The sequence below is a fragment of the Berghia stephanieae genome, chromosome 3, assembly GCF_034508935.2.
Source record: "Berghia stephanieae isolate SIO BIC M18660-M18661 chromosome 3, UCSD_Bste_1.3, whole genome shotgun sequence".
NCBI classification, from domain to species: Eukaryota; Metazoa; Mollusca; class Gastropoda; order Nudibranchia; family Aeolidiidae; genus Berghia; species Berghia stephanieae.
Window position 1 is genome coordinate 21,379,243 of NC_088362.1, and position 27,586 is coordinate 21,406,828.

General features: G+C 34.9%; 1 protein-coding gene across 2 annotated transcripts in view; it reads right to left on the bottom strand.

Annotated features, from left to right (window-relative positions):
- Positions 1-27,344, bottom strand: part of LOC144967316 (snake venom 5'-nucleotidase-like) — a 37,628-nt gene extending 10,284 nt beyond the window's left edge. Inside the window, exons 1-5 of one of the 2 annotated variants that reach the window (XM_078904397.1) lie at positions 27,298-27,344; positions 11,234-11,450; positions 10,156-10,231; positions 2,470-2,607; positions 1,941-2,151 (exon numbers count right to left, since the gene is read on the bottom strand). In XM_078904397.1, coding sequence (XP_078760523.1) covers positions 1,941-2,151; positions 2,470-2,607; positions 10,156-10,231; positions 11,234-11,373 — 565 coding nt within the window. In that variant the 5' untranslated portion in view covers positions 11,374-11,450; positions 27,298-27,344. Of the gene's footprint in view, positions 1-1,940; positions 2,152-2,469; positions 2,608-10,155; positions 10,232-11,233; positions 11,451-25,001; positions 25,438-27,297 lie in introns of those variants that run through there. The other variant, XM_078904395.1, reaches the window with a different exon arrangement.
- Between the last annotated feature and the right edge of the window lie 242 nt (positions 27,345-27,586).

The window sequence follows — 27,586 nt, forward strand, 5'->3', positions numbered from 1 at the left end:
GCCCGAAATAAGCATTTTCATTTTTTTGTAGATAGGTGGGCTATTCACTTATATCATATCGATGGCAGATGGGATTCTTGAGACGTATGCTGAGAATATCCTGGACAGAAAGAAAATAAAACGAAAAGGTACTAGAGGAGGCAGGATACAAAAGAATATGTTTGCCATAATAAGAAGAAGACAAGCAAGGTTCTTTGGACCATGTAATGAGAAGAGATAGGATTGAGAAGCTGGTGACGAAAGGACTGATCGATAAAAAGCGAGCAGCACGCAAAAAGAGGATGAAGTTGGTGGACAATTAGGAAGCGAACACAAGGAAGAAGTAACGTGGGACCATCAGGGTAACGAATGACAGAGAGGGTTAGAAAAGCATAATCGCCCACGCTTCGAAGCAAGGCATCAGATGATGTTAAAAAGATAATTTTATATTGGTTAACATCTTTATAGTCCGTTCCAAGTCCCGTGCCAACGGAATATCGCAAATTCCTCAACAGTTTAGAAATGTGGTGCTGTGAATTTTTGCATGCGGGCTTATATTTTAAATTATGAATTTCGAATGCCGATAGTGATAGACCAAACAGTTTTGTTACAATGCCGAAGTTCTTTTATCTTTCACCGTTTGCTTTAAAACATGACTCAAACTTTAAAATGTTTACAGTAATGGTATGTTTATTCTCTTCCCCGTGGAAAAAAATGTTCACAACAATGCGGCATTTAGTGGCGTATTAGCAAATAATTTTGGGTTGTTTCAAACAATGTATTAATAGATAGGCCTACTTAACAGCGTTTATGGTTTATTTCTTCCCCTGTGAACAACGGAAATTACACGAGTAGCCTGTTTGGTGCATAAACATTTTTCGGACAAAGACATTGGTGTCAAAAATCGGGAGGGATCCTCCGAATTTTTACGCCTCTCTTTGATAGGACGATAGGACGAGTAGAAATGCCTTTCACAAAGGCATAATCCCCGACCAGCTGTTGAGCAAGACAACTCGTAAAAGTCGGACAAGATATGTCGCAAAAACCCGTCGCTTACGGTACATGTTTGCCAGTCTTGAATTAGGGGAGGGGGAGGGGGTGGTTTGAATGTAATAATTATGTGAAATTTCAATATATCTAGACTTCTTTAACACCAAATACATTCCATGTAAGTTTTTGTACTGTGTAACATTTCAAAGGAACCGTAGTTTTTAAATTTTAAATACAAGAGATTTATAGTTAAGATGACATTATAATTAATTATAAATTTGACCTCTCCCAGAGTTTCTGGTTGTGTGCCTTTATTACTATTCGCCGAATGCCATGAAAAAGAATTCTCCGCTTCGTCTCTATGGAGAAATACTGGTAACCATTGTGACAAATTTGCATGTTTAATCAATATCAATTTTTATGAATGTCGAAATCACAACAGCAAGCTACGCTCTGGTCAATGCGTGCGCCCGGGTCTTGGAACGGACTATAGATAAAGTTATCTAAATTTGCAAAAGATTAATTAAGATAAAAATATTCATATTATATTCAAATTCTGTATTTAAATTCGCAAATATTTTTGGTGAAAATTTAAATGTGACTGCCCTTTTGAAATGATTATATATTTATTTTAAATTATTTATTTAAATTATTATTTGATAAAAAATCCCTGTGTTAACCAGTTAACTGCCGGACTCTGGGAAGACACATAATTAAAAATTTGGTCAGAAAACATGTCTTTTAAATATCGATCGATTTAAATGACCCTCATCTTGGCAAACACCCTCAAACCTCTCTCTGAGAGTTTTGCCAAAGTGTGTGTGTGTGTGTGTGTGTGTGTGTGTGTGTGTGGAGGGGGGGGGGGGTCATTTAAATCGATCGATATTAGAAGGTGGAGTTTTCTGCCAAACTTTTTGAATACGTGTCTTTCCAAAGGCAGTTCACTGGTTGAAGGGTCTCTTTTCACCTACCTGGGTTGGATATCGTTGCCGTATCAGTCGTTGTGTAGCCGATGATTCCTATTTCATTTCCGCCTACTTTTACAATGACTGATTTCTGGACGGTATCAAGGTCTGGTGTCATTGCGAAATTTGCGTTAGTTGACAAGATGTGAAATGTAGCATTGTCTACAAAAGGCTTCAGACCCGAAGGTCCTAAGTCAAACTCGTGATTCCCCAAACCCTGAATAGATGTTAAAATATTAAGTAAGTTTATTCCAACTGAACGAAAGGAAACTCCCAGACAAAAAAATAACATTATTTGTCGAGAATAGCCAGGAAAAAAGATTAACATGAAATTGTTAGATAACTTATTCTTCTTCTTCTTCTTCTTTTATTATTATTATTATTATCATCATTATTATTATATCATTATTATCAACGAAGGTTTCGAATTTGAGACTGTTTAAATTTTTTTACAAGTTAGGGGCCATCTAAACAAATCTATGTTGGAAAAAAATGTCTGTCCAAAGTGTACGAAAGAGTAGGAGTATACACTTACCATAGCATCATATCCTAACACATTCATGAAATGAGACATTATCTTCCCTCTATAGACGTAGAAAAATAGCGTCCCTTGATACTGGTCCCCTGCGTCCAGTAAAACAGAATTTGGAAATGCGGCGCGCAGTTCATCAATCTGGAAATATTATAATTTATTGTTTAATACATAAAATGTTTTTTACTTAAATGATTTTCTATCTTGATGTCTGCCGTTACCAGAATTACAATTGAAAGATATGAATTACTTAATCATTTCAATCCTGCTCTTGATTTGACTTGGGAAGAATGAACGTTAATCTATTATTATTAGATACATGGAATATATATATATATATATATATATATATATATATATATATATATATATATATATATATATATAGCACTACCAAACGAACTCGAGCATTTATATCTTGGAAAATCCACTAAACATTCTCAAAGCATTTTGCAAGGGGGCCCTAGCCAACAGCAGCACTAAACAAGTAGGACGAGACATTACTCTAGTTAGGCGATATTCCCATTTTTTTTTTTTCGGACAGGAAACAACGTTGTTTTTGGCCAGGTACTCATTTTACACCTGACTATGGTGAGATAATGTGAGTAAATAGCCTCTTCCAAGGAGCGACACTATATATATATATATATATATATATATATGTGTGTGTGTGTGTGTGTGTGTGTGTGTGGCTATGTGGTCCAGGGCTATGGCACTGACCTTCGGACTAGAAGATCCAGGGTTGGAGTCTCGTTCTTATCGGCGCATAATTAAATCCTTGGAAGAGGCTATTTACTCGCTTTTTCTCGCCATAAGCAGGCGTAAAATGAGTAACCTGGTCATAAACAACGTTGTTACCTGTCCGAAAAAAATCGTAATATCGCCTAACTAGAGTAATGTCTCGTCCTACTTGTTTAGTGCTGCTGTTGGCTTGGACCCGCTTGTAAAACGCTTAGAGCATGTTTAGTGGATTTGCGAGATATAAATGCTTACAGCAATTTTGCTAGTTTGCTATTAAGTATTACAAACAAACAAAAAAGGCTTAAAAGAGGATATTATATTTCTGCGGTTAAACATGTTTTCAATGATCTAATGATGATATAATATCTATGGTGGACATCTAAGTCCCTTTTCTTGCTCCATACGATTTTAATAATATATTATCCTGACTTTTCTTATCATCCTACTGTTAAAAATGTAACAACAATAAGACCCGGAATCCGGTGAAGATTCCATCCTACCTGTCAAAGGAATAACATAGTAGGATCATAGTATACTACTTAACCAGTTATGTGTCGTACTCCGAAAAGACACGTATTAAAAAAAATTGGCCAGAAAACTCGCCCTTCAAATATCGATAGATTTAAATTACTCTCATCTTGGCTAAATCTCTCAAACTTGAGACTTAGGAAGACCTCGCGATGTACCAGGTTTGAACGTTGTTTTTTTTCCCCGAGATGAAGGTTATTTAAATCGATCGATATTTGATGGATAAGTTTTGTTTTTGGCCAAATATTTAAATACGTATATTTCCAGAGTACGAAGGTTAACTGGTTATACGACAGAAGTGGTGTTGGATAATCCACATGATCCAGTCGTGCGAAAACCAGATGAAGAAAGATGAAATGAGCTCCTCCCACTCTCCACCCATTTTTTTGGGGTATAATTTCATAATTACTGGTGTTTAAGAGTGTGGTCTTACTTTCTATGGTAAGTCTGGGATGATGGCACCCTTCAAGTGTCTTCTTTCCATTCTACAACCGTTTTCCCATTCCACGTTGCTTTTAAAAATATTATTTTTCTGGATTGAGATACGTGTTTTTTGCCTTAACCCCAGCTGGAAGTCCTTAATTATACATGGTATGGAAAACTGTAAAATGCCCGACTCTCATAAATCCGTGGTATTACATTTTTTATTTGTTAACATAAATTTTGCCAGTGTTTGAGTGTCCATTTCGGCGAAAACATATGCTTGTGCCTACATGAAACTTTTAGGTGATACTATAAGGTGAGACATACGAATATATTGTTCTCGGTATTAAATAACTCCCATTTCTTCCCTTTTCTTGGGGTCTTTTATTATATTATTATGTATCTTTTATTTCGATTCATATAAACTTTTAGAGAGTCAGTCGATGTCGGTGAAATAACCTGAAGGTGTCGTTAGCGACGCAAAACCCCGAACATCGGACACAATATTTCCAGGAAATTCATTTGTCCGTGTGTTGAGATACGATTCGTGGTTGAGCCCGATTTTACGAATTTCTTTGACAACCATAAAATAGTTTCGCTAATTTTGATCCAACATATTATGACCATCACGTTATTTGGTTCTTAGTTCTTGGTTTTGCACTGCCAGTTGAATAAGTAGTTCTCACTTAATTCTCTCAATCATACAATGAACGGTTCAGGTTACACATAGTTTTTGAAAATTTCAAATTAAGAAACTAGGGAGCTGGCACCGCTGTAAGATAAAGATCTGAACAGGTGTGTATGAAAGGTGCCAGACAAAGCAAGGAAGAAATATACAGGAAATAAAACCATCCCAAAAAATCCGTCTACCTCGACTGGGGATCGAACCTCAGATCTTGATTACAGGTCAGACGTGTTACCATTACACCGGTGCTACAATTACACGTAATGGTAGGACATCTGACCGGTAATCAGAAGGATGAGGTTCGATCCCCAGTCGAGGTAGACTGACTTTTTGGAATGGTTTTTTTTCCTGTATATACCCTTCTTGCTTTGTCTGGCATCTTTCACACACACACTTGTTCAGATCTTTATCTTACACATAGTTTATGCGTTGATCTGATTGATCTGGCGGGCAGAAATAGTGAGTACTTTAGCTAAACACATACCATCAATAACTGAGCAACGAAACAAACATAAATATTAAATGACCAAATGTACAATCATGAGACTAAAAAGTGTACTTTGCTGACACTAACTTGCGACATTGTGGGTTGTTAAAATTGATTCGCACGTGTTTATGCGCGCTTATGTGTTGTTTGTTTATATAATATGTGTGTGTAAACTTTGATTCCCGTCATTGACCCAATAGGAATAACTTCAGAATGTTTTTAATAAAACAATATTTTTTCTTTCATCTTTGCGTGTTATTCATGCTATACGTTAAGTTAAAATGCATATTCTTCCCGCCATATCAATCATACCAACACAGAAAACCATGTGCAACCTTTGACGGCTCCAGTCTGTTAGAGGGACTTTAGTGTTTACTAATCACCCAAATGGGGAGCTTAATTAAAGCGATAACAAAAAAGCGAGTGACGTCAATTTTGTTTATTCTATTCACGCGGAAAGCTGCCTATCATGCAATAAATACATAAATAAAATATCATATGGATGGCATATCTATGGCTTGTCAATTCAATGCCAAAGCTTTGTACAAATAAAATTCATCGAGTTAAATATAAGCATAATAGAACAACAATATTTTAAAGGGAGCCATAAGCGAAATCGGTTAGAGCGAATCCGGTTAAATAATATTCTGGGTTAATTCAAATATTGCTAAAATTTGGCATTTTTAACCATTAGTTTTGCTTACTTTTTTTTTTTTTTTTTTTTTGGGGGGGGGGGGGGGGGAGGGGTTATGTAAAAAACACATAGACCGGTCTAGTTAAAATTTTAAAAGACAAAAGCTAATAAGACAATAATTACAAAATTATATCTTTGAATTCTTTCCTCTTAAATTGAAAAATGTGAATTTTTATAAAGTTAAGAGAGCGTTATCATTTGAGCGCCGCGCGTTACAATCTCATACTTGTTTACTGGTAAGAATAAAAATTGACGAAAATTTTTTTTAGCTTTATATAGCGCAATATCCACTACATGTGCTCAAAGCGCTTTACAAGGGTCCCTGGTCAACAGCAACATTTAACATGTAGGACGGGACATAATAATTTGTTGTCGTACCAATAAGGTCGCAGGTTCAAACCCCACCACCGCCGCGGGGAAAAAAAAAAAAATTATTCTCTATTGTCTTCTGGCACTTTTCTACTCACTTCATATCTTGTTGTTACCAACATAAGTGCCTGCTCCACTCACTTTTCTGAATTAAAAATTCACCCCATACACCGGAGCATACTCAATGTCTCAATCGTTTCTATGTTATATGTTTGTGATGAGAATATTGGCTATTAAGCTTAACTGCTGGTCAAAATTACTTCGCGATGGTGGTGAACGAATCGGCGATCTCAAGAAGTGGGTGAGAGAGGGATCTAGAAATGACTTTGGGTTTGAAACGAGTATTTTAGTGTTCGTGGATAGCTCACACGGTAGAGCCACGCTCTCACCTGCCAGGCGGAGTTGTCGTACCAATAAGGTCGCAGGTTCAAACCCCACCACCGCCGCGGGGAAAAAAAAAATAAAATTATTCTCTATTGTCTTCTGGCACTTTTCTACTCACTTCATATCTTGTTGTAAAATAAATAGACACGGACACTCTTTGATACTTCTTTATTCTGGGAAAATAAAGTTATTCACTACTTTTGTCCCTGACAATTGAAAACAGAAAAGAAAAGACATTGAAAAATTGAGAGAAAAAAACAACAAACCAAACCAAAAAAAAACAAAAAAAAAAATAAAATAAAAAGCAAAACAAATTCAACCAAATGGAAAAATTACAGCAATGAAACCCGATTTAAACAAACCAAAACAAACAACACCCCCCCCCTCCAAAAATAAAAGCCCTCCAAAAAAAAAAAAAAAAAAAAAAAAAAAACCCCGGCGCCCAAACAACCCCCCCCCCCCCCCCCCCCCAACAGAAACATTCCCTATAAAATATGCATTAGTATTCAATCCATGACCGTTGTAAACTCACTGTTGTATAAAGCTAAAAGTTTCGGATATTTGTCATAATATTATTTAAGATAATCTATCCATCCACATTTTTTTGTTGTTGCTCCTATAAAGGTTGAGATTACCCGATTTCGAATAAACCGTTAAATCATATAGGTACTTCAAATATCATTTTGATCTACGCAGACTTCATGGGAATTGGCCTCTAAAACCCGTTCTGCTGAACTCTGGAAAAACAACAACACGTATTTAAAATTTTGGCCAGAAAACTTGTCCTTCAAATATCGATCGATTAAAATGACCCTCATAATCTGGGCAAACAACAAAAACAAAAACAAAAACAAAAAAAACCCTCTCAAAGTTCGAGAGTTTTTTTTTTCCAAGATGAGGGTCATTTTAATCGATCGATATTTGAAGGACGAGTTTTTCTGCCAAAATTTTAAATACGTCTTGTTTTTTTTTTCCAGAGTAAGGGAGCATTGACATAACTTATAGCCTATACTTTTGTTATTCTTTTGATATATTTTTATGTTTCGAATGATCTGGATAATACTATTTTCACTCTAACATTAAATCCCCCTGTCAAAAGATCGTATTTTCATTCCACAAAAGGCCATGCATATAAAATATGGGCGTATCGTGTCCTTCCAACAGTTTAAGTGGATGGCTAATGGGTGTCCTTTTTTTGGCGCAGAGCCTAGAACCTCAGGGATAAGTTTCTTTTCGTATTTATTTTGTAGGTTTCTATCACCGTCATCATTCATCACCATCATCATCATGATCATCATCATCATTATCACCATCATCTACTACTACTACTACTACTACTACTACTATTACTACTACTAGTGCTACTGCTACTACTACTAGTGCTACTGCTACTGCTACTACTACTACTACTACTACTACTATTCTACTACTACTACTACTACTACTATTCTACTACTACTACTACTACTACTACTATTACTACTACTAGTGCTCCTGCTACTACTACTTCTACTACTACTACTACTACTACTACTACTACTACTACTACTACTACTAATTCTACTACAACTACAACTTCTACCACTACTATTACGACAACAACAACAACAACAACAACAACTACAACTACTACTACTACTACTGCTACTACTACAACTACTACTACTAATACTACTACTACTACTATTTCTATTCTTACTATTATCACCATCTTCATAATTATCTTTGTTCTCAACACCGCTGTGATTAAATCTTGGAGGATCTTCATTGGTTGCCCATGAAATTCAGAATTTATTTTAAGGTATTAATCATCATCATCATTGCCTTTTTCACCCTGGGTCAGGGTATAGGCCACAGACAAACAGTTTCCATCCTTCTCTATCCTGAGCTAACTTTTTAAAAAATCTCATTCCAGGTCTTACCACTTCTCTGTTTATCAGCTTCTTTAATTCTTCTCCATGTTCCTCGTGGCCTTCCCCTTGATCTTCTGCCCTGGGGGTTCCAGTCCAATACTTTCTTTGTTATAGTGGAGTCATTCTTTCAAGGTATTAATGATAACTTTCAATTGTTTAATGTTTTTGCTTGTTACTACTTACAAAAACTTCTCCATGACTTTAAACTGACGTGTACATATACGCAGGTCTGACATCCGAACCAAATTATTGTCCTAGTTTAATATTTCTGTAATGGTCAATATTTTGCGTCATTTTCTGAGAATCCCAAAACAACAATGAGCCCATAATTAATTGGATTAAAAAAAGAATATATATATATATATATATATATATATATATATATATATATATTGCGTGTGTGTGTGTGTACGTGTGTGTAATAATTGTGTTGGGTTATTAGACCTGATAATATGTGCACGTCGGGTAAAATCAATGATAAGCCAAAGCAAACAAAATATAGATAGATAAAAAGATAAATAATATAAATGATAAAGTTTTCAGTGCCTATGCGCTCCTATTGCGGAACAAATCGGTTTGAAAATCAAGATATTCTGATTTATTGACACTCAAACACATGAAAACTGAGATGTTTTGTCAAGCATAATAATATGCTATGTTGATTTAAATAATTGTTGACTGCTTTTGTATCAATACTATTTTTTATTGCATTGTTGTAACGTTGTAATGCAATGATGAAATTTTGTTATTGTTATTTGTGTCAATGTGCACTTTTGAAGATATTCAAAAAATAAAAATTACGCCCAATTCGATCTCTTCGCCTAAGCATTCCATGAAGGAATATAAATAACCCATCATACAGAATGTCTGATATCAACAAGAATCACACATGTTGTCCAAAATGAACATGCTGAGGTTAATAATCTTGTCCAAGGGGAAAAATCAGAAATGGCCTCAAGCGGAAATCGAACCCGGGACATTCTGGATCACAGTGCAATGACTTAACCACTTTCTATATAAATGAATTGTTAGTATAGATAGTGTGCGCTTGGCTAAGAAGATCACACCATTGCCATCCGGAAGTATAACAGAACAACACACAAAACTATGTGTAACCTTGAATGTCTATAGTCTCGTTAATACAGTTTGGTGAGAACAACTCATAAACGTGGATGGCAATAAATAATAACAAAGACCTGAGTGACGTCAACTTCATTCTATCTATAGATAGTATGCGCTTGGCTAAGAAGCTCATAACATTGCCATCCGGGAATATAACGGACCAACACACAAAACTGTGTGTATCCGTGAACGTTTATAGTCAGGTTAATACAATTCAGTGAGCATTACTCATAAACGCGGATGGCAAAAAACAATAACAAAGACCTGAGTGACGTCATCTTCGAACTATCTATACTTGTTATTTAAATAAATCGTTTTCAATGATTTTCCACCAGTAAAATACCTTTGATTTCAGTCTTTCGAGACCTCCATAGCATTTGCCCTCGGTAGCGTCGGAAGATGAGCATTGGCCGTTGTACCTGCAAACACGTAGGAACAAGACATTAGTGTCAAAAACCCTTTGAATCGCTGTCAAAACATTAAATATCGACACATGGGAATAACTGTCAGATTGTTTTATTTTTAAAAATGTATTAATATTAATGTTCAATAAGATAATAATAATAATAATAATAATAATAATAATAATAATAATAATAATAATAATAATAATAATAATAATAATAATAATAATAATATGCAGTGCCGCGAACTAAGATATGTCGAGGTGACTGACTTGTCCAAGCCACACAGCGCAGCGTACAGCGTTCATATCATTCTTCAGACAGGAATTATGACATCTCATAATGTTATGGCAATGTTTCAATTACCTATAACATAATAAACAAAGTGTGACCGGAAAGCTAGCAGGAAAGAGAGCCCCCGGAAGACAGAGAGAGTGAAAATGATGGATTTCCTGACAGACAGACTGACTGGGAACGGAAAGAAACAGCAACACCATCAGAGCAACGGGGGAAAAATAAATAAGAGAGGAGGGAGAGCTATGACCGCCAACCCTGTCAAACACGACACATGTGCGGCTATGTGGTCTTGTGGTATGACACTCGCTTTCGGATCGGAAGGTCCAGGGTTCGAGCCTCGGCTCGGCGCATAGTTGAGTCCTTGGAGAAGGCTCTTCACTCACATTCTCTCGCCGTACTCAGGTGTAAAATGAGTACCTGGCCATTAACAGCGTTGTCTGTGTCCGAAAAAGTGTAATATCGCCTAACAGTTGTCATGTCCCGTCCTACATGCTAAAAAGTTATATTAAAGCCGAATTGGCCAAAAATATGAATTAGTGGTATTTAGCATTCTGAAATACGATATTCATTCTCCTCAATAAAGCATATGAAATCAACGCGTCTGATATTTCTGGCTACAAATTCAGTTTTCAGCATTTTAATCATCCCGCCCGACTTAATACCGTTTTGAGACGTTGGGTCACAAATGAGCTAGCAGGACCCGGAATTCAACCCACGTACTTGTTCATTTCCTCTATTCGTGCGTGGATGTCATTGGTGTGGAGAATGGTCAAATTAAATGCCCCGACATGATTTATGACCGCCAGGCACAGAAGTAGTAACGCTATCCATGCTGTAAATAGTTGGCGGTGGTGATCCATAGTTGTTAAGTAGATTTTATCGGGTCCTCTCGCTTGAATCTGGAAGTTGACATCGAAGGATTTGTTGACAGTCGGTTCTGAGAATGAGAAGGCACATAAATTCTATTTATTGTTTGTTTTTAAGGGTTTTACGGCGCTTGCAACACATTTAGGTTATATCAGCGCCAGTAAAAAAGAAGAAAATGGGATAGTAAAAAGTTATAGAATTACAAATAAAGCACCCAAGAAAAAGTAAGACACAGGGGAACTGGGAACAAATAGGGATCAGGTGTAGATTCAAAGTACTTAGTTTGATACCACCTATAAGTCTCATCCGGACACAAGCACAAAATCCAACACAGAGGAATACACTCAAATGCTTACATTATACATTCAAAATAACAAATATAATACTACATAACAGAGAGGTGATTTACAAGGAAAATAATATCATCTCCCAAAACTATAACTATGCATTTGACTGTTTCCCTCCCAGCAAGGACTCGGGCCAGGGCCAGGACAAAACCAAGTAATCTCATTCCAAGACAAAGACAGAAAGCATGTTGGAAAACAGATATAAGGGGATAGAAGACATAGTATGTACCCCCCTGCCCACTATGGGAGGTTAGGAACCCCACCCAGAATTCTATTTATTAAATACGTATTCACATCTGCTGAGGGGCTAACAACCCTACGTTATGTAACATCACTCGTGCAATTAAAAAAATGAAATAATGAGGAACTCCCGAGTCATAATTGGTTATAAACTCACATTAATAGCATTGTCACTAAATTGATGTGTGTTTATTTGCAGGTCTGATAACCCAAATTGTTATGGGCTCATTGATGTAATGGAAATAATATACATTCAAACCATCGCTAAATGGCAAGGACTCAACAATTTTAAATCAAGCCCATAATTATGTTCGGTTATCAGACCTGCAAATTGGTGCACGTCGCACTAAAATGCAATTTTTCATATTTTTGGAACATTGGAACATTATCGAAAAAGAGTTATCATTATTTTTTAAATTGAGACCCAACTCAAATGGTATGCAAAATATCTCATTTCTTGACTTAAAAATATTATCATTACGCTCTTTTCATTTAATGTCTACCATGTGATCAAGTATGCCTTGCATATCCATAAATGCATAACCATTAGTCATCAATCGTACTTAATGAACTGCACAATATGTGACGACGTAATTACATAACTATAATATATATATATATATATATATATATATATATATATATATACAAATATAACAAATATACATATATATATACATATATACATATATATATATATACATATATATATATAATATATATATATATATATATATATATATATATATTATAAACATGGCACATCAGCACTTCCTGATGAGAGCGAATGCTCGAAACAATATTGTAGAATGTGATCATAATTATACTTGAAATATTATATATATATATATATATATATATATATATATATATATATATATATATATATATATATATATGTGGAGAGAGAGAGAGAGAGAGAGAGAGAGAGAGAGAGAGAAGATAGAAAGATAATTATATTGTCATTTCATTTCAATTCAATGGTCTTGCCTTCATTTCTTCTTAATTCTAACAAATTCATTGTTATATGGTTGATTTTGGAGAAAGGGTATTAACAAGAGTAAATCATGCTTATAGTTTATTGGGTCATAAATACTCGTTTTGATTTTATTTTGTCACTAGATAAGCTCGAGAAAGTCTTAAATGTGACCCACAATCTCAAAAAAAATATTACGCCAGGACGAATGGGACCTCTGAAAGTGATTTTTTTTTTTAGAATTCAAAAGATAAGAATTATGAACTTCGAGTTGGTCGCAAAGTAAAAAATTATCTTTAGTCTCCATCATAACGAATAGAAGCAATCCTCACGCGTCATACTTGTATCTGTACATTTGATGTTCAGGACCCATCTCACCATAATGACATAATACCGCTTTGAGACGGTGGGTCACAAAATAAAACTTGTTTACAACGCCCAGTTAACTGTCGTGTTGTTGTTTAAAGAAACGTATTTAAAAATCTGGCCAGAAAACTCATCCTTCAAATATCGATCAATTTAAATGGCCTTCCTCTCGGCAAAAATTCTCAAAATCTGGGGGCTCACGAGATCCCAGGTTTTGAATCCTATTGAATCCTATTGTTATGAAAGTGTTTTGATCGGGTAGGCATTCGAGCATGGCATGATAAAAATTATTAATCCAATACCAGATCATAACAAATTGTATAAGAATTATAACGTAAGAAGAAAGATTGCCATCAAGAGAAAATAATTTTAAACTAGCCCATACTTTTCAGCTATATATAGTGTCACCCGTCATGTGATCAAAATGGTACATTGCATTGTAGTTGTTCTAACCCACTGAGTTGGGATGAGTTTATATATATATATATATATATATATATATATATATATATATATATATATATATATAAAGGGACAGTACACTTTCTTTGACGATTATTGGGGTGGCACCATTTGTTATTAACCTATGTGCACTCCCCTCACCCAGTTTTATATATATATATATATATATATATATATATATATATATATATATATATATATAAATCATAGGTATTAAACACCAACAGGTACTCATCCACACACACAAACACACTCACACACATATATATACAATACATATATATATATATATATATATATATATATATATAAATTATAAAACAAAAACCATGAAATAATAGTGCTCAACTTTAGTATAAAAGGAGCTATTTATAAACATTTGAAATATAATTAAGATAGTTTGACTTCTACAACGTTGTTATCGAGCGTTGCTCTCATCAGGAAGTGGAAGTGAAAGTAGATTATTGTGTTTTCGTATTTTTATAGATTCGTGTTTATGGATGTTCGTAATTACATAAAAGGTGTTTGTTTCTATGTCTGCATGAGGAAGTTAGTTCGTTTCTTCTGTTGAGTGTTGCTATGTTCGGTTTAGTGATGATGAAGAATTTTTCTTCCAAGCAGAGGTTGCAAATCTTAGAAGAGGGGGAGTACGACTGTGCTCTGGAGATGATTTTCCATGTGATGCTGTGTTGCATGTTTTTTTTTCTTTGAGGTTCCAAATGTGTTCGCTTAGTGTAGTAGAATGTCGTTTGTGTATGTTTCTGAAGGAAGATGTATGCAGGTTGTATCTGGTTTTGAATGGACACTCGGTGAGGCCAATGTATGTTTCTTGTTTTGGTGTGTCTGGTCGTGTTACTGTGGCTTGATAAATTACGTTTTGAGTCAGGCAATTGCCGTTTAGTGGGCATGTTGTCTGGGTCCTACAGTTGCATATTTTCTCTAGGTTGTTGCTGGGCTGATCTGGCTGTGATAGTTTTCGGTTATTGTTGGATGAAATAATGTTTTGTATGTTTGGCATGCAGGTGTATCCTATTTTGATGGTGTTTTTGTTCATGATTGGGTGTAGAACGTGACCGGGAGGGAAGCATTTTTGTAGTAGATTGAAAAATTTGTTACCGATAGAAGTTGTCACATTCTTGCTGTAGGGTGGGTTGAACCATGTTATGTGTCGTTTTCTTTGTCGTTTTTTTGTTGGGGTGGTAATGGTCTCTTCCTCATATTCTAGTTTGTAGTTATATCCACTTTTTTGTAGTGCGTTTGTGTACGGTGGGATTGCATCGCTGAATATGTTGTTGTTTGTAGAGTTGTTAGATAGTCGTTTGTTAATGCTCTCTACTTTCACTTCCACTTCCTGATGAGAGCAACGCTCGATAACAACGTTGTAGAAGTCAAACTATCTTAATTATATTTCAAATGTTTATAAATATATATATATATATATATATATATATATATATATATATATATATATTGTCATGGTCTCAAGTGAGTAAAGAGCTACTCGACTATGCATAAAGATCTATGTAGAATGAGGCCCCAGAATTTACTAGTTACTATAAATGAAAAACAATTAACGATTTGTTTACAATGAAATAAAAAAAATTTGAAATTTAATTAAAAGAGATAAACAGTGATCGTGGCAGTTACAAATAGAGATATGAATATTTTACGTAACTTATGATAATATGTCAGGTTCATAAGTTTACGTTTCCAGGCAGTTGATGGGCTTGGATGATCTATTCCTCTGATAACAGGATTGGACTCGTAAAATTCCACTTCCAGGCAATTGGTAAGAAGTTATTGTGTAGTCCTTTGACAGCGGGCTTGGGTTTGATCCTTGAAGATTATGCAATCAAAGTTAAAAGCTCCGGCGTCTTAATGGTGTAGATATAATATCTACAAAGTCCCAAAAGATAAAAATCTTCCAGTATATATATAGGAATAGAGCGACTGGCCGTCCGGCATAGATTGTGGAGAGAAAGTGAGTGTCGAATATTAGACCTATCAGCTTTTATAATAAATGGCTACGTGACAGAATGTAGAACGAAAAGTATTCACTAATTAGAAATTAATTCGAGGGAAGGCTATAAAAGGAAAGACGATCTAATATTAGAAGGTAAAGTTTATCTAAGCCTACCGAAATATAACTGGAGTGAGATGAATTCAGTTCTTAATAAAATAAAATTTAATAAGATAATTGTGAACAACCTTTACTGTGACACCCCCCACCCACGTTTAAAATATACTCTTTAACCATTATGGGAAAGATAGATTTTACAAACGGAAGTAAATTTACTATCATGATACTCTAGCATTAATCCATTGTTATGATTTGTGCTACAATTAAATTATTTATTAACTAGACATCGAAATGTTTATATTAACGTAGGTATATGAATGGGTGACAATAACAATGAAAGATTGTGATTACAAATCATTGTGATGAACAACATGATGGCAATGTGATTACAAATCATTGTGATAAACAATAGTGATGGCAATGAAGCATGATTTAAGTCGATGATATGAAGGTAATTTACTAAATGAAATGAATGAAAATGTAAATGAAATATTGACATTTCAATTATTAATCATAAATGAGTGAAAATTCATAACAATGATAGATAAAGAGAAGATTTCCCAAATCATGAATGGGTATGGTATATATATCCAAACAATACTCAATGTTACATTAAGTTGGGTCATCATGTTTACAAATAAAATTATCGAAATTGTGCGTTCTGATTTGGCATAGTTTGCGAGGTAACTAACAGTATGCATGGGAGGTTAAGTTATACCCTTCTCACGTGTTTATACTAATCGAGAAAGTAGGTCGGCGTGAATATTTTCACAGCCTGGTATGTGAGAGATACTGAAAGTGTAATTTTGCAAAAATAGACTCCACCTTAGTACTCTACTATTATTCATTTTGTTATTTCTTATGTACGTGAGTGGTTTATGGTCCGTTTCGACCACAAACTCTTTTAGCAGTAGATATCTGCTGAATGTCTTTAAAGCAAAGACGATGGCCAGTCCTTCACGCTCTATTACAGAGTATCGTGATTCTCTGTCCAATAATTTTCTGCTTGCATATAAGCAAGGCATTAGAGTTCCCTCATGTTCCTGTAATAGTACACCTGCGATGCCCTTATCAGACGCGTCAGTTCTTACAACAAATTCTTTTGATATGTCGGGTAATTTAAGAATTGGTTCTGAACAGAGTAATGCCTTTAATTGGTTAAAGCTATTCTGACACACTTCTGTCCAAACAATTTTGTTCGGTGACCCATTCTTTGTCAGATTTGTTAGCGGTGTCGCGATGTGCGCGAAGTTGTAAATGTATTTCCTGTAAAAATTTAGGAGCCCAAGTACTTTGCGTACTTCTTTTTTTGTCTTAGGTGGTTGCAATTGTGCGATTTTTGTTTGTTTTTCTGTCTCGGGTGTCTGTGTCCCATGACCAACGGTATGACTAATCCTGCATTTGAAGCTTCGATATTAGTAAACATAGGTTGCGACACTGTGTCTCTATCAAAATACTTTTTTAGCATATTTGCATGGAATGTCTTTGTTGTGTTGTTAATTTTAATCTCGTAATTAACATTAGATTTTACTGCTGTTATTCTGAATGGTCCTTTCCATGTAGCTAAAAGTTTACTCGAGTCATCGGGTAAGAGTATTAGTACTTTGTCACCAATCTCAAATTTTCTTGACTTGCTTTTTCTATCGGAGTATTCCTTGTATTTCTCTGCTTTTTTAGTGACGGATTCCTGTGCTAGCTTACACGTGTCCTCTATTCTGTCTTTCAGGTTTCTTACATATTCGTAAGCAAACATAATTTCGTTATTGTCCTCCTCATTCCCTTTACAAATGTCGGCTACTATATTGATCGGGCCGCGAGGTGATCGTCCATACATCAACTCAAATGGGGAGTAGCCTGTAGATTCTTGGGGTATTTCTCTATATGCAAATAGGATTGCTGGTAAGTATCTGTCCCAATCATCTGGTTTTTCTGCTGACACTTTTCTTAACATATTCTTTAGAGTGCCATTAAATCTTTCACAAAGACCATTTGCTTGGGGGTGGTAGGGGGTTGTGAATGAGTGTTGGATTCCCATGAGTTTCATGGTTTCATGCATCATATGTGATGTAAATTGGGGTCCATTGTCCGACAGTATCTCATTTGGTATGCCTATTCTAGTAAAAATTGTCATCAATGCTTCAGCTATGTGATCCGATGTAGTTGATTTCAATGCTATCGCTTCTGGCCACCTGGTTGCGTAATCGACTAGTGTTAGTATGTGTGTATGGTTTCTATCTGATTTTGTTAAAGGGCCTATAATGTCGATTGCAACTTTTTGAAAAACTTTTTCAATAACTGGGGTTGTCTCTAATGGCAATCTCGGTATTCTGCCTTTTGCGACTCTTCTTTGGCATGTGTCACACGATTTCACATATTCTCGGACGTCTTTAGTAATTCCAGGCCATGTGAAATTTTCGGATATTCTCTTCAATGTGGAAGAGCTCCCAAGATGTCCAGAAGTTATTGAATCGTGCGCTATTCCAAGGATTTTGTTTCTGTAAATACTCGGCGTGACCAGTTTAGCTACTTTGTTTCTTTTCCTATGTAACCTGAACAGAATATCTTTTTCAATGATGTATTCAACTTTTGATTTCGTCCCTTTGTTTGCGATATTGAAATATGAAGTTAAAGTCGGGTCCTTTTTCTGTTCTTCAATGAACGTGTTCCTGTCAAATTGTTGTGGTTCAAGAGAAATAGTCATTGGCTTCTCTGTTGTCTTAGTCATCTTTCTTGTTTCTGCTAGACAAGCCGTTTCTTGGGTTAATGACCATTCTTTTACATCTGTTGGGTTGTCTTTAAGACCTTTTATATTGCCAACAATAACATCAGCGACGGGGTTGGGAAGTATACAGCATTCCACTATTCCTGTATAGTATGGGGTTTCTATGTACACGTTAGCTGTTTCAAAGGTTTCGACTGTGCCACTGAATGTGATGCATTGTACCGTTTTTCCAGTTTTGTCTTCGTCATTGATCAAAGATGCTTTTATTCCTACTGTACTGCATCCTGTGTCTCGCAATATTTTGCAATCAGTTCCATTAGCTTTGCCTTCACAAAAAAATAGCGATCCTGATTTGTGAGTTTGTGTTAAAAGTGACATACCTTTCACGCAATACACATTTATATTTTCTCCTGACATTACTCGTGTCTGATTATTTACACTGGTTTGGAGTGATGCATTTGCAGTTTCTTTCGGATATCCCACGATTTTGTAACATTTGTCTGCTGTGTGGCCTTTCATTCCACAATATTGACATTTAATTATAAGTTTGTTGGTTTTCTTATACTCAGTATTATTGTCAGTGCTATTTCTTGTTTTGTTTTGATAGGGTCGGCTATGGTCTCTATTGAACTGTTTGTTCCATGGTTTGTTACTATGATCATCCTGTTTCACTTGCGTGTTCCGAGTGATTGATCGGCTCGTTCTATTTGAGTACTGAACTTTAGGTGTACCTGGACTCTGAGCAGCAGCAGCGTAGTATGGTTCCTTCAATGTTCTGCTAAGGGGTGTCAATGGATGTGCGCTGTTAAAGTTTTCTGCGTAGATTTTTAATTTGTCCAAGTTTTCTGGCTTTCTCTCTTTAAAGAATGCGACTAAATCTGGGTTGCAAGCTTGATAGATTCGATTCTTCAGCGTGAGATAGTAAAGGCCTGCAAAGTCGTCTTGTTTTACGTTTGCCAACTCAAGCCACCGATTTAGAAATTGGGTAATTCGGTTCACGAATGTATTAAAGTCTTCTCCACTTTCCGGTTTTGCATTGTGAAACCTTTCCTGGTAACCATCTTCCGTTAATCTAAATCTTTTTAGTAGAGCGTCTTTAATTTTTCCATAGTCATCTGCATCTTCAGTTGTTAAGGCATAGAAAACTTTTAGCGGTTCTCCAGATAAGCAGTTAATCAAGGCTGTGGCCCATTTTCTCTCTGGCCAACGATAACCTTTAGCCTGAACTTCGAATCGGTGTAAGAAGGATTCTAAACAGTCTGAGCGTTCATCGTATGTTGGCATGCGTGGAAGTTTCACGAAAAATTCATCACTATTATTATGTTTTCTTTCATGACCGGTTTTTGTTTTTTCAATTTCCAGCATCATTTGGGTCCTTTTGGTTTCTTCTTCTGCTAAAGCTATTTGTCTTTTTAGTTCCCTTTCTTGGACTCTTTCTTCTCGTTCTTCTCTACGTATTCTTTCTTCATTTTCTTCTCTACGAATTCTTTCTTCATTTTCTTCTCTACGAATTCTTTCTTCATTTTCTTCTCTACGAATTCTTTCTTCGTGTTCTTTTTCTTCTTTACGAATTCTTTCTTCATTTTCTTCTCTACGAATTCTTTCTTCATGTTCTTTTTCTTCTTTTACTTTCTCTTCGCACCATGAAAATATTCTTTCCTGGGGTATTTCTAAGTCCTTTGCGAGACTTAAGTATCTTTTATATGCTTCCATGTTGCAATAAATTAGTTACGATATTTTATATATATTATATTGACAGGATACTGTTACTGACTGTTTTATTTATTTACACTTACTGGAATGAACTGTTCTATTTTTAGAAATCTCTCTCTCTTATTTCAACTTATTATGTATGTTGAATTTGATGCCTTTTATCGTTATATCTTATAAAGCAATGTGTCAATACAATGCGCAGTTATTATGACTTGTGTCAATAACAATGTGTCAATCGCGTGTACTCTAAACTATGTTACTACGAAAAATGTATCACCAATGTGTGTGACTCGTCGTTAGTTTGTGTACAATTATTCGCAATGACGCTAATATACTAGAGTGTGATAACAATAATAGGATGCCAAAGTAATCCCAAGTTATCTATCACTAAATATAACACGACGGCTAGTAGACTCCTTTTATTATTATTTAGTTTTTAAAGACTCACTTTTCAGAACATAATATATAAGTGGTTTTCGGTAACAGTAATATGCCAAAAATGCATTTAAAACAAATCACTATGCAAAACAAATCACGATGTCTATAGTTACTATGTGATGCCCAACTCATGTAAAAGAGAATAATGAAGGATATATTTACCAACTCAGTTCGTGGCTGGGACCTCTCTCTTGTTCAATGGTTGTTCAACAATTGTAATTAGGCATTGAAGAGTGTTTAACAGTGATGTCTGAAATACAAAACAATAAAATATCGTAAGATTTACAATAGTTACAAAATGTGTTCACAACACTGAGTGATTGGATGATAGGTGAATGAATCGTTATGGAATGTAAACATATTGAAAACAATTCATGAATGAGGCAAACAACAAAATGAAATGAGTGATATAATAACAAAGTGGACAAGGAATGAATGAATGAATGAAAAACTGAGTGAATAAATGAATGAATGAATGGATAATGTATGAATGAAAGAATGAAGGGAGGAATAAATGTATGAATGATTGGATAAATGAGTGAATAAACGAATGAATGGATGAATGAATGAATGAATAAATAAATGAATGAACAATGAATGAATGAATGATTTATAAATGAATAAATGGATGAAGGAATGAATCAATAAAATGCTATTCAATTTGAATGAAAGAATGAATGGATAAATTGCTATTCCATTTAAATGAAGAAATGAAAAAGAAAAAAAAATTAATCCTGTAAATAGGGAGTTCAATTAAAATATGATCAAGTGGGGCAATTAAGAGCTTTACAATTTAAACTTTAAAGTTAGATGAAATAGATATAAGTAACTAAATAAATTCAATTCTTTATATGTGTCCCCTCCAAAATGTCATGGTCTCAAGTGAGTAAAGAGCTACTCGACTATGCATAAAGATATATGTAGAATGAGGCCCCAGAATTTACTAGTTACTATAAATAAAAAACAATTAACGATTTGTTTACAATGAAATAAAAATAATGATGAAATTTAATTAAAAGAGATAAACAGTGATCGTGGCAGTTACAAATAGAGATATGAATATTTTACGTAACTTATAATATGTCAGGTTCGTAAGTTTACGTTTTCAGGCAGTTGATGGGCTTGGATGATCTATTCCTCTGATAACAGGATCGGACTCGTAAAATTCCACTTCCAGGCAATTGGTAAGAAGTTATTGTGTAGTCCTTTGACAGCGGGCTTGGGTTTGATCCTTGAAGATTATACAATCAAAGTTAAAAGCTCCGGCGTCTTAATGGTGTAGATATAATATCTACAAAGTCCCAAAAGATAAAAATCTTCCAGTATATATATAGGAATAGAGCGACTGGCCGTCCGGCATAGATTGTGGAGAGAAAGTGAGTGTCAAATGTTAGACCTATCAGCTTTAATAATAAGTGGCTACGTGACAGAATGTAGAACGAAAAGTATTCACTAATTAGAAATTAATTCGAGGGAAGGCTATAAAAGGAAAGACGATCTAATATTAGAAGGTAAAGTTTATCTAAGCCTACCGAAATATAACTGGAGTGAGATGAATTCAGTTCTTAATAAAATAAAATTTAATAAGATAATTGTGAACAACCTTTACTGTGACAAACAAGCCTTGGATAACAAAAGATCTAAAACTTCTATTAAACCAAAAGAACACTCTCTTCACTAGTAGAAACAAAAAAAAAAAAAGGTCTTAAAACAAAACAAAAAGAGATAAAGTAATATAGTAATATCTAGTTGTAGAGACAAGTATATATATGATATAAGTAGGGACACTCACGTTTTTGTCGATACGATCGATTCAATTGGTTTCCAAAGTACACTACCGATCCAATGTCGACCGAGGATATGGAAACCAATTGAATCGATCGTATCGACAAAATGTGAGTGTCCCTACTTATTTTATATGCTCTAACAACATCGAGCACTCTAGTACCTACATGTACCCACCAACATTCATGTATATATATACATATAAACACACACACACAAACACAGAAAGAGAGAGAAAGAGAGAGAAAGAGAGAGAGAGAGAGAGAGAGAGAAAGAGAGAGAGAGAGAGATGAGAGAGAGAGAGTGAGAGAGAGAGAGAGAGAGAGAGAGAGAGACCTGTTTACCTTTAACACAGATAATTACAATAAATAAATGTCCTGTTTTTTTACCCTGAAATATTCGGCATATCCTATTACCGATTCAATGAATTGAAGTTATTTTTATGGCTTATTTTTTAGTCACTTGCATACTACATTCACGAGGCTAGGGTGGCTTGTATATTATAGAAAATATATTGTGCTGATACTCTTAGGGAAAAAAACACACATTTTAAAAACTTTGGCCAGGATACTGGCGCTTTAAATATCAAACGGTTAAAATGACCCCCCCACCTTGTCACAAACTCTCAAACCTGGGACTTTGGCAAAGTTTGAAGTTCTGAGCTATGTAAATGTTGAAAAGATGGAAGTCAATGTAATTAATTGATATTCGATGCACCAGTTTTCTGGCCAAATTATTTTTAATGTTTTTTTTTTTTTTTTTTCAGAGTACGGCAGTGTTTTGGCGTGGATAATTAGATTTTAGATAAGGTTGATTCAAAGACGACTTGTAGATTTGCAAACCACGCATTGAATATAGTCTAAACCTATGATGAAACCATTGGCTTGAGAGAAATTATGGACGGATCAATTTAACAATCCCCTTAAACGCTAATACTGTTAATGAAGATAACCAAAAGAAACTTTGTTCATGTGTAGTTTCAAAATACATTTACGAATCACTTAATGATTATAATGTTTCAAAGTTCATGACACAGATTGCATTTTTTGCTGTTGTGGTACCGAATAACTATATTTTTTGTTTTGAAACGATATCCCATGTGATCGAGATCGCGCCAAAATAGCACGCATATACATCCATCCATTTGGCCGAGAAGAAGCTAACACAAAGCAAAAACAGATTTCTACTCCTATATATAAGACACGGTGAGACATCTTGATTATATATATATATATATATATATATATATATATATATATATATATATAGATAGATAGGTAGATGGATAGATGGATAGATAGGTAGGTAGATAGATAGATTTATAGATAGATAGATAGATAGTTAGATAGATAGGTAGACAGATATATAGATAGGTAGATAGATAGGTAGGTAGGTAGGTAGGTAGGTTGATAGATAGATAGATAGATAGATAGATAGATAGATAGATAGATAGATAGATAGATAGATAGATAGATAGATAGATGGATAGATAGATTTATAGATAGGTAGATAGATACCTAGATAGATAGATAGATAGATAGATAGATAGATAGATAGATAGATAGATAGATAGAGTTATAGATAGATAAATAGATAGATGGATAGATTTATAGATAGATAGATAGATAGATAGATAGATAGATAGATAGATAGATAGATAGAAAGAGGTTTGGAGTTCGAAATTTACATTTCAATCTTAATGGTTTTAGAATTGATGCCATTTAAAGATGATGAAAAATAGTAGATATTAGGCAAATAGTTTGTCCAAACACAGACGCTTCTATTTGACTGGGTTTTTTTTGCCTTGGTAGATCAGTGGATGAATAGATAGGAAAAAAGGAATGGATGAACAAAAACACAACTATATTTATAGTGCGGCTATGTGGTCTCGTGGTATTACACTCGCTTTCGAGTCGGAAGGTCCTGGGTTCGAGCCTCGCTCGGCGCATACTTGAGTCCTTGGAAAAGGCTCTTTACTCACATTCTCTTACCGTACTCAGGTGTAAAATCAGTACCTGGCCGTTAATAGCGTTGTCTGTCCAAAAAATCGTAATATCGCTAAACAGGCGTCATGTCCCGTCCTATATGTTAAGTGTTGATATTGGCCAGGGAACCCATGTAAAGCGCTTTGAGCACGTTTTGTGGATATTGCGCTACATAAAGGGTCATTTTTTTACATAAATAAATACACATATAGATAAACAAATAAATGACTAGAAAATCAATAAATAAACAGATACATTAAATATTAAATGAACATATAAATAACATAATTTAAAAATATGAATGAATAAATAAATAAACACATGAATAAACAAATAAATAACTAAATAGATCATAAAGAAAGAAATAAGCGAATAGACATAAATACGGAAAAATGCATATTATTATGAATGGATATATAATAAATATCTAAATATGTTTTTCTTCTATGAAATAGAAAAAAATTAATGCTTATAAAGAAAGAGTTCTAAAATCTTAATTGTTCTTACCGTTATTTTTATCAAGTTTCTCCAGTACAAAGTAGAAGAAACACGATAGAGATGCACACACAAACACGGAAGGTATATTGGGTCTATTGCTCAGAGAATTGTTACTGTAAATGCGAATTAGATTTTCCTCATTTATTAGGGAAAACACAAGCGGTATTTTGGGTCCTTCACTCAGAGAATTGTTACTGTAAGTGTGAACATAGATAGTAGAGCGCTACGCTATACCCAGTCTCTTTGATGCAATTAATACTTTCCCCACTTGTCTGGATGAACACACGCGGGGTTGTGTCCTTCATTCAGAGAATTGTTACCGCGAATGTGAATGAGATTTTTCCTCATTTGTCAGGATGACGCGATGCATGTCATCCGTATGGATAATGCGTATCCCAGTGCGTATTGTGATCCACAACTTGTGTAACACGAGTGAAGGGCTTACCTAGGGAAGGGAAGCAATTGCATAAAATGGCTTTTATGTTATAGAGGCAGTGAAGAGGTGTCTGCGATGTTTTACAATCACGTCCTAAACCGAGATTTTTAAATCCGTCACTGAATGAAAAGATCATACAGTGCAATTCAGATATATCGATTTCGGATCTAACGGAAACTTGGATCCAACGAAGACATTAAGAAATCTCTTTTTATATAGTGGTTAATGAATGTCATTTATAGTTATTGGGGGGCAGAGTGGCTCAGCGGTGAGATCTTTGCTCCATTCCTGAAAGCTATCGATTTCGAGTACCCGCGTTGCGCTGTATGGTCTTGAGCAAGTTCACCTTGCTCTAGCTCAGTTTGAGGCGCTACATTGCGACTGACGTCAGGGTTATCCCAGTCTGCCCTTGGAAAAGACCCTAGAGGCAAATTTCCGCCCATGGAATCAATAAAAGGAATTTCATTTGTTATCATTCTTTTTTAGATCATATAGCACCAAGAGCTCGTTTTAAATGAAATTCGACCGTCGGTCTCTTTGATCATGTCTTTGTAAAAAAAGTTGAAAACAATCATTCACCCAAAGGGAAATTCTATTCGACCGAAATTACATTAATCTTCATTCATTGAATTAAAAAGCCCACAACTTGTTAATCCAAGTACTTTACGTTTTTTGTTTTTGTTTTTTTTTTTTTTTTGGAAATATTTTAAGCAAACAGTCAAATTCTTTGGGGAACCTGATTGATCAGGTTCTTCTATTCTGTCACTGTATGAGACGACTGAGGCTCAAAGCGAATAATACTTCAAATAGAGAGAGAAAGATATGTAAATAGAGAGATACACAAGCGCATACTATCAATATGTGGCCAACTGCCTCAAAACGGTATCATGTCGGGATGGACAAGGTGTTAAAAATTCAAGTTATACCCGCAAACATGAGATTTGGGGCTAGTATTTATTCGATATAGTGGTGAATAAATAACATTTCTTGCATTTCAAAACATTCGAATTTCGTTTTTCCTCATTACTTGTTTTTAATAATTGACGGTGGTCTTAATGTTACACAATTTGGAACTGTAAATAGCATCTTAAAATATTGGATTGGACTGGATTGGATATTTAATTCTATATTTCAATTAATTTTCCAGGGTCGTATCGTAACATTCGTTAACTAAAAGCCTGATAATATATATATATATATATATATATATATATATATATATATATATATATATATATATATATATATATATATATATATATATATAAATTCTTCATAAAATAATACGAAGATCACGGAAAAAAAATTGATTGTGACTTGTAATCAGTAACTGAACCTATGGAATCATTTTTCTCCTTGAGCACTTCCAACAGCAATAGGTTTCAACAATCGTGACGTCACTTCCCTCGTAATGAGGCATAGTAATTTAGTAACTGGTTCTAAACTATCTGAACAATGGCGGACGCCCTTATGAAATACTTCTCCGACGAGCATTAAAGTGTATCCAGAGGATAAAAACATTAGAAATCTGATCATGTTTTGACTTTTATACATTCTGATCACATGACATGTGAAAAAGTTCTAGCCAGCATGAAGATTAAAAGTACCAATTTTCTTTGTTTAGAACCAAGCTGCTCGTTGCTGTGCGGAAGTGACATCAGACTACTGAATCCTATTTTTTGATCAGCATCTGGCCTTTAGTTTACGAAGGTCACAGTCCTATTCAGCTCGATATAATACCGTTTTGAGACGGTGGCTCATATATCTCTTATAATTTAAGCTGTCTACCTGGCTATCTAACATAAAGATGGGTAGGCTATAACTCAGTTTAAGTAGCATTTAATGTTTATAACTTCTCTACAAGTATACCTTGTTATCGGACAGTCTGACTGACATAAATAAGTGGTACAGTGCGGACGACTCAAGGAAAACGTCACGCATGACTAATCTTATCAAAATGGCAACGCAAACCTCGATCGCCTATTGTATGTGTACCATGTAAACCGGAACCGTTAAAAAGGCAGGGTGTTAACAATTATGCAGTGATTGCGTCAATGGGAGTGATCTTTATTCGTGTTTTCGTCCAACCAGATCATCAATCACCTGATTTGTTGTTTTCCAACGATTGGATATTTCTCAACAAATGTAAACACGCTGC